The sequence below is a fragment of the Galeopterus variegatus genome, unplaced genomic scaffold (genome assembly GCF_000696425.1).
Source record: "Galeopterus variegatus unplaced genomic scaffold, G_variegatus-3.0.2 Scaffold142, whole genome shotgun sequence".
In the NCBI taxonomy this organism is placed as follows: domain Eukaryota; kingdom Metazoa; phylum Chordata; class Mammalia; order Dermoptera; family Cynocephalidae; genus Galeopterus; species Galeopterus variegatus.
In genome coordinates this window covers 430,981-438,770 of record NW_007726253.1, presented here as the reverse complement: position 1 = coordinate 438,770, position 7,790 = coordinate 430,981, and the positions used below count along the sequence as shown (strand labels likewise).

General features: G+C 53.0%; 2 protein-coding genes across 2 annotated transcripts in view; both read right to left on the bottom strand.

Moving 5' to 3' along the window:
• The window catches only part of LOC103606159 (protein FAM43B-like), a 1,475-nt gene extending 914 nt beyond the window's left edge, over positions 1-561 (bottom strand). The window contains exon 1 of the mRNA XM_008590759.1: positions 4-561. Coding sequence (XP_008588981.1) covers positions 4-561 — 558 coding nt within the window. The remainder of the gene's footprint in view (positions 1-3) is intronic.
• A 474-nt stretch (positions 562-1,035) lies between these two features.
• Positions 1,036-1,611, bottom strand: LOC103606151 (protein FAM43B). Its single transcript, XM_008590748.1, has one exon. The coding sequence runs from the start codon at positions 1,609-1,611 to the stop codon at positions 1,036-1,038; it is 576 nt and encodes a 191-aa protein (XP_008588970.1).
• Positions 1,612-7,790: the final 6,179 nt, after the last annotated feature.

The window sequence follows — 7,790 nt, the reverse complement described above, 5'->3', positions numbered from 1 at the left end:
CGCCTTGTGCGCCCGCGCCAGCAGCACGGCGTGGCAGCGCAGCACCACGGCCTTGTGGCGCGCCTGGTGGCGGTAGACCCAGGCGAAGACGCGCGGGTGGCGCCCGTCCGCCGTGCAGTAGGTGATGCGCGGGAGCAGGTAGGCGTGCGCCGGCCTGCGGCCCCCCGAGCCCCCAGCGGCGCCCCGCTCGCACGGCTGCATGCGGATGCCGTGCGGCCCCAGCGTCAGCTTCATCTTGGTGCCCCCGCCCGGCCCGCAGCGCGCCCAGATCTTGCCCACGGCGTCGTCGGTGCAGCCGTCGCCCTTGGCGTGCAGGGTGACGGCGTTGCCCAGGTACCACACGGTGTAGGTCGGGTCCTCCTTGTTGAGCTCCACTTTCTGGCGCCGGCTGCGGAACACGCGGCTCAGGCGCTCCAGCGGCCAGTCGGGCAGCAGGTCCGGGCAGGAGCGCAGGAAGCTGGAGAGCAGCGACGTGTAGGCGAGCCCCGGACTCAGGCTCTTCGCCTTGCACTTGGCCTCGTCCTCCACCAGCACGAATTTGTTGCGTCTCCAGGGCAGCATCGCGGCTGCGGCCAAAGGGGCTGGCGACGCGAGGAGCCGAGGGGCGTCCTGCCAGGCGGCCGGGGGAGGGGAAGGCGCACAGAAGCCCACCGCCCTGGAGTCGCGAGAAGCAGGGAGGCGCCGCAGACAGCCGGTGCCCGAGATGCCAAGTGCCAGGCGGGGCTCGCTTCCCAGATGCCCGGTGCCCGGCCGGGCTGGCAGCCGAAATGCCCGGGCGGCGGCCGGGCGGCCGGGAACAGATTCCCCCGGGAGTGGCTCCAGCCGTCTGGGAGGCAAGGAGGGGCAGGGGCTGGGGGTGACGGACGCCCCCAAGCCCGAACAGGGGGAGTTCCCGCGGTCCCCGCCGCCCAGATTGCGGCGGCAGGGAGGTCGCCGGAGCCGGGGTGGGGTAGACGAGAGCGCGGCTGCGGTGGGGACTCCTCCAGGCGTCGCGGCTCCACCTCCCCGGGCTGCCTACATCACCGGGCGGGACCGCTAATCTCTAGTCCCCGCCTTGTGCGCCCGCGCCAGCAGCACGGCGTGGCAGCGCAGCACCACGGCCTTGTGGCGCGCCTGGTGGCGGTAGACCCAGGCGAAGACGCGCGGGTGGCGCCCGTCCGCCGTGCAGTAGGTGATGCGCGGGAGCAGGTAGGCGTGCGCCGGCCTGCGGCCCCCCGAGCCCCCAGCGGCGCCCCGCTCGCACGGCTGCATGCGGATGCCGTGCGGCCCCAGCGTCAGCTTCATCTTGGTGCCCCCGCCCGGCCCGCAGCGCGCCCAGATCTTGCCCACGGCGTCGTCGGTGCAGCCGTCGCCCTTGGCGTGCAGGGTGACGGCGTTGCCCAGGTACCACACGGTGTAGGTCGGGTCCTCCTTGTTGAGCTCCACTTTCTGGCGCCGGCTGCGGAACACGCGGCTCAGGCGCTCCAGCGGCCAGTCGGGCAGCAGGTCCGGGCAGGAGCGCAGGAAGCTGGAGAGCAGCGACGTGTAGGCGAGCCCCGGACTCAGGCTCTTCGCCTTGCACTTGGCCTCGTCCTCCACCAGCACGAATTTGTTGCGTCTCCAGGGCAGCATCGCGGCTGCGGCCAAAGGGGCTGGCGACGCGAGGAGCCGAGGGGCGTCCTGCCAGGCGGCCGGGGGAGGGGAAGGCGCACAGAAGCCCACCGCCCTGGAGTCGCGAGAAGCAGGGAGGCGCCGCAGACAGCCGGTGCCCGAGATGCCAAGTGCCAGGCGGGGCTCGCTTCCCAGATGCCCGGTGCCCGGCCGGGCTGGCAGCCGAAATGCCCGGGCGGCGGCCGGGCGGCCGGGAACAGATTCCCCCGGGAGTGGCTCCAGCCGTCTGGGAGGCAAGGAGGGGCAGGGGCTGGGGGTGACGGACGCCCCCAAGCCCGAACAGGGGGAGTTCCCGCGGTCCCCGCCGCCCAGATTGCGGCGGCAGGGAGGTCGCCGGAGCCGGGGTGGGGTAGACGAGAGCGCGGCTGCGGTGGGGACTCCTCCAGGCGTCGCGGCTCCACCTCCCCGGGCTGCCTACATCACCGGGCGGGACCGCTAATCTCTAGTCCCCTCCCCTCGCCCTCCTCTGTCCCCTCCCCCCACGCAGGCTCGCGCAGCCCGGGACCCGGCACAGGCGCGGTGGAACGAGTTTAGTCACTACTACTGGAGGGGTGGGGGTTAGGGGGCGGTTCAAGAGGACGAATGCCCTGAATTGTGCCGGAGCACTTTGCCAATGCAAATTTCTTTGACCTCACTAGTGGTCCCCAAGCCCCCGTGGCGCGCTCGGAGACCCCCCCTCACCCCCTTCTAGGATTCCTGCTGCTCCTTACCCACAGCATCCCCCTATTCCCACCCCTGAGAGCGGGATTTGGGGTGGGTTCATGATGGGGCCGGCCTGGCGCACTTTGCCTCCCGTCTGCACAGCATAAGCCAGCTGAGGTGGCCGAGCAGTGCGGTGGAAAAGTACTGTCGCCTGGTGAAGCTTTCTCCCAGGTTCCTCCAAGGTCGTGGGCCAGGCTGCTGCGCCTGAGCTGGGGGACCGGTCACTGTTCCAGCGGCTGGCAGTGCCCATCGCCTGGACTGAAGCAGGGAGAGTATACGCTTTGAGGGTGGGGGAACCTTCTAGCTCAGTCCTGTGCCTGTGGGAGTTGCACGTGAAAAGCTCCTCCTGGCCAACGGGCGGCCTCTGGGCTCTCCCCGGATTAAACAGATAGACTCCTATTTGTGAGCTCCGTAAGCGTTCTCAGGTGTTTAGTATTCATTATCTCATTTAATCCTCAGGACAGCCCAGGCTCAGTTAAATGACTGGCCCAAGGTCCCAAGGCTGGTAGGAAGTGGAGTGAGGGCTCCACCCAGGCCTGGGTGGCCCCCACCCTTCTGTGAGTCCACCAGGTGCTGGTAGGGATGGGGCGTTCTCCATCCACCCCTGGGACCCCCAATGAGAAGTGACTGGCTCTTCCCAGGGAATGGTTCTGGTGTACTGACAGTTGTCCTGGGTGTGGGGACACATCTCCCCCTTTCAGGATTTAAGCCACATGCTCCCTAGAGTCTGGGGACTGCTGTGATGTGGGCTCAGGAGGCTTATCTCCTTGAGCTCTTATAGAGCCAACCCTCAAGCTTTATTCTTTGGCTTCTAAATAGGTCATCTGTGGTTCCTCCAGGTCCAAGTGAGCACAGGTCTGGGCTGGGGCTGAATTCAGAGCCCTGAGGCTTGGGGGCAGGGCCAGACCAAACCATGTGACCTCCAAGAGTGGGGGTGGGGTGGGGGAGATGGTGTGCTCTGTGGCTGCCAGTAGCATTCTGGGCCAGAGTGGTGAGTGGCTGGGTTCAGAAACGTCGGGGGAATAAGAGTAAAATAATGAGCAAGAAGAAAATGATATGCAAATAAAGAACAGGAAATTACTTAGAATTGCAGAATCTTCGCTTTGGAGGGTGCCTCAGATTCTCTGGTCCACTGCAGCCTCCTTTCATTTTCAATCTGGAAATGTCTTTATTGCCTTTTGCTGATTATAAAAGCCATACAGTACATGCTTGTGGTAAAAATTCACACAAGAAGGATATGGAAGCCTTGCACTGTTTCCATCCAGCAGATGTAGCCTCATTTCCCAAAGAGGGAACAGGCTCTGAGAAGCTAGTGATCATTGGAGTGCTTTTCATGGCACTAGATTTGCATCTTGGGCCAATGATGACATTAACCAACCAAATCCCTTTATAGAAAGGACTTCACTTGGTTTTAACCTGAAAGTCAGCTCATTGAAAAATTATGCTGTGTCCTGCATTGGGTGTCCTAGGGCCACTCTCTGGACCTTGCCGCTGGAGGTTTCCTGCCCCACTGGCAGTGGGCTGGTGGGAGTGACCAGAGTTAAAATCTCAGCATGGAAGGCCAAGAAAATTCCAAGCTTTTGACTGAAGGAGGGTTATAGCCTCCTTGGGGTTGCTAGAATTGACATATAAAGACACCCAATTAGGGGCCGGCCCGTTGCTCACTCGGGAGAGTGCGGTGCTGATAACACCAAGGCAACGGGTTCGGATCCCATATAGGGATGGCCGGTTCACTCACTGGCTGAGCGTGGTGCTGACAACACCAAGACAAGGGTTAAGATCCCCTTACCGGTCATCTTTAAAAAAAAAAAGACACCCAATTAAATTTGAATTTCAGATGAGCAACAATTTGTTTTTAGTATAAGTATTTCCCAAATATTGCATGTAATTTTATCAGGCAACGTTAAGCCTCCTGCCTACCAGAGAACATAGGGGTGGAGCAGCCTCAGGTAGCTGTGTGTTGACACTCAGAGTCTCCACTCCCTCCCTAGCCTGGCTCATTGTCCTTAACCCTGGTGGCCTGGCTTCTCTGTTCCCATTGCCTTTTGGAAAAATCCTCTCTGGGGTGGGGGAGGGGGTGTCACCTGGGACTGTGTGAGTGTGTGAGATCACAGAAAATGCAATAGTCTGTTTTTATATTAGGTCCCCTTGACTACAAAGAAGCATGTGACATCCTTAACCCCTTTGTTAACAACTCTTAGTACAGTACTTGTGAACCCCTTTGTACCCTAACAACTCACATGTCCTCCTGGGCCTGGATTCTCCCCTCCCCCTCCTCAGTTCATTGTCTTCTCCTGGGCTCCTCGATATATCCCCAACCTTGGTCTTAGCCAGTCTACTCTTCTTCCTCAAAACTTGTTCCTTTAGAGGGCTCAGCTGCCCTCAGAGTTTTCCGCCCTTCTTTCTATCGGGATGGCTAAGCAGGCTGGCCTGGTCTCCTTCGTGGAGGCAGGACTCAGGGCTGTCCTCTGTGAAGCTTTCCCTTTAGTCCTTGGTAAGAGCTCCCAACCTCGCACCCAGGCATCACCTTCACAGACTGGTGTGCAATTGGACTTGTTTTCTTTTTTCAATTTATATTTATTTTTTGTTTGTTTGTTGGCGGCTGGCCGGTATGGAGATCCGAACCCTTGACCTTGGTGTTATAACTCCGTGCTCTAACCAACTGAACTAACTGGCCAGCCCAATTTAATTTTTACTTCTACCATATTTCTACTTATATGAGGGTACTTCAAAAAGTTCGTGGAAAAATGGAATTGTAATATGCATACATTGCTGGTATTTTTCCCAGTTAAAAGGCAGCTTGTCATTTGTCTTGTAAAAAAAAAAGATGGTACGAATCTTGCCATGAACTTTTGAAGACACTCATTTAAAAAGTCAAATAGCACGCTTATAGGCTTATAATTCAAAAAAAGAATCCCAAAACAAAATCAATCCCTTGCCCCACATGCCCTTCCGTAGTCTCCATTCTTACTTGCAAAGACAACCACTCTTTTACAGATTTTAGATGGCATTTCTGTCATATACATCCGTATTTATATTTCTAATAACATTTCTAATTTAGATTTTCCAGTTTTTAAATCATTATCAATTGTCTCACTGTTATGGAAGAGGAGAATTACTGTCCTTTTATCTACCTCTATTACACACATTTTTCTGCTCTCTCCCTCCCAGTTTACTGAGAACATTTTGTTGTTTTTGTTACTCCAGTATTCAGTGTTTAATTATTATGACTATGTAAATATTCAAAGCTGAGCCTTGGGCCGGCCCGTGGCTCACTCGGTAGAGTGCGGTGCTGATAACACTAAGGCCACGGGTTCGGATCCCATATAGGGATGGCCGGTTGCTCACTGGCTGAGCGTGGTGCTGACAACACCCAGCCAAGGGTTAAGATCCCCTTACCGGTCATCTTTAAAAAACAAAAACAAACAAACAAAAAAAACAAAGCTGAGCCTTGAAGTGTGTCATGATTCCATTTCCCTTATTGGACTTTTTTTTTCTTTTCCAGAAGTTAGTAATTGCCTCTTTAAAAACAAAACAAAAAATAAAACAAAAAAGCTTTCTTATATACTTATCACTAATGCATCCTCCAGTTCTCCAACAGAACCGTAAGAATTCCTCTGGACCTGGTTTAACACACCAGGTGATCTTTCCAGTTCTTTGTGGCCCCTGGAGGCGTCCTCCCAGGCTTCTGTCTGGACTGGTTCCTCCACGTCCCTGTGGAGCTATTGTCCTGAGATCTTGTTCTACTATTGTCCTGGGAATTTCCTTTGCTTTTTTCCTGTGTTGAGTTGGTGATTCTGTCTTCTGGATCCCTTGCTTTTTCTTTTTTTCCTGGGTGTTTTTTCCTTGCTTTGGCAGAGCATATACTCCAGTAGATTTGATTGATAGTTTGCCTTGGTGTCGAATTCTAGATTGGAAATAAATTTCCCTTAGAATTTTGAAGACACTATCGTTGTTGCTGTTGAAAGTCAAATGACATTCTAATACCTGATTCTGTGTGTATGACTTGATTATTCTATGTAAGCTTTTGAAATCTTCTAGAGGCCTAAAGTTTTGTAATGATGCGTGTTTACTGTGAGCCCTTTAATCTGGAATTCAATCTTGGGGAAATTTCTTTGTGCTAATTTCCTCCATTCCATTTTCTGTTTTTGTTTTTTCTTTCCAGATCTATCTTAGTTGGACCTCTTTAAAAAATGTTTGTTCTATTTTCTGGGACATTACCTCACCTTTATCTTCCAACTTCTCTATTACATTTTTTAATCCCTCTTCTCATATCTTTTCACTTCTATTAGCAATTTCTTGTTCTTTTTTATAGCATGCTATTATTGTTTCGTGGACATCATATTATCTCTGAAGGCTCTAAGGCTGTAAATTGTAATTTCTCTTTGACATTTTTTATTTTTAATTGTGGTACATACGCATAACATAAAATTTATCATTGTAATCATTTTTAAGTGTACAGTTTAGTATTGTTAAGTATATTCACACTGTTGTGCAACCAATCTCCAAAACTTTTTCATCTTGCAAAACTGAAACTCTGTCCCCCTCCTCTCCCTATCCCCTGGCAACCACGATTGTACTTTTTGTGTGTATGAATCTGACTACTCTAGATACCTCATATAGGTGGTGTTATATAGTAATTGTCTTTTTGTAGCTGGCCTATTTCACTTAACATAATGTCCACAAGGTTCATCCACGTTGTAGCAGGTGTCAGAATTTCCTTCTTTTTTAAGGCTGAATAATATTCCATTGTATGTGTATATTGCATTTTGCTTATCCATTCATCTGCTGATGGACACTTGGGTTGCTTCCACCTTTTGGCTATTGCAAATAATGCTGCTATGAATATGAATGTACAAATATCCTTTTGAGACCCCACTTTCATTTGTTTTGGATTTTTACCCAGAAGTGGAATTGCTGAATCATATGGTAATTATATTTTTAATTTTTTGAGAAACCATCTTATCATTTCCCATAGCAGCTGCACCATTTTACATTCCCACCAATGGTGCACAAGAGTTCCAGTTTCTCCATGGCTTTGCTAAATACTCGTTATTTTCTGCTTTTGTTTTTTCTTTGATAGAAGCCATCCTGATGGGTGTGAGGTGATATCTTGTTTTGATTTGCATTTTCTTAATGATTAGTGATGATGAGCATCTTTTCATATGCATGTTGGCCATTGTATGACTTCTTTGGAGAAATGTCTATTGAAGTTCTTTGCCTGTTTTTTTTTTTTTTCGTGACCGGCAACGGATCGCAACCCTCAGTGTCGCGCCCGCACCGGACCGGGACCGGCAATGGGATCGCAAACCTCAGTGCTGTGCCCGCACCTCGCTCAGCCAGTGAGCAGGAACCGGTCTGTATGTGGGATCCGAACCCTTGGCGGGAGCTCCACCATGCTCTCAAGCGGCGCACTGTAGCAGTGCGCCACCGGGCCG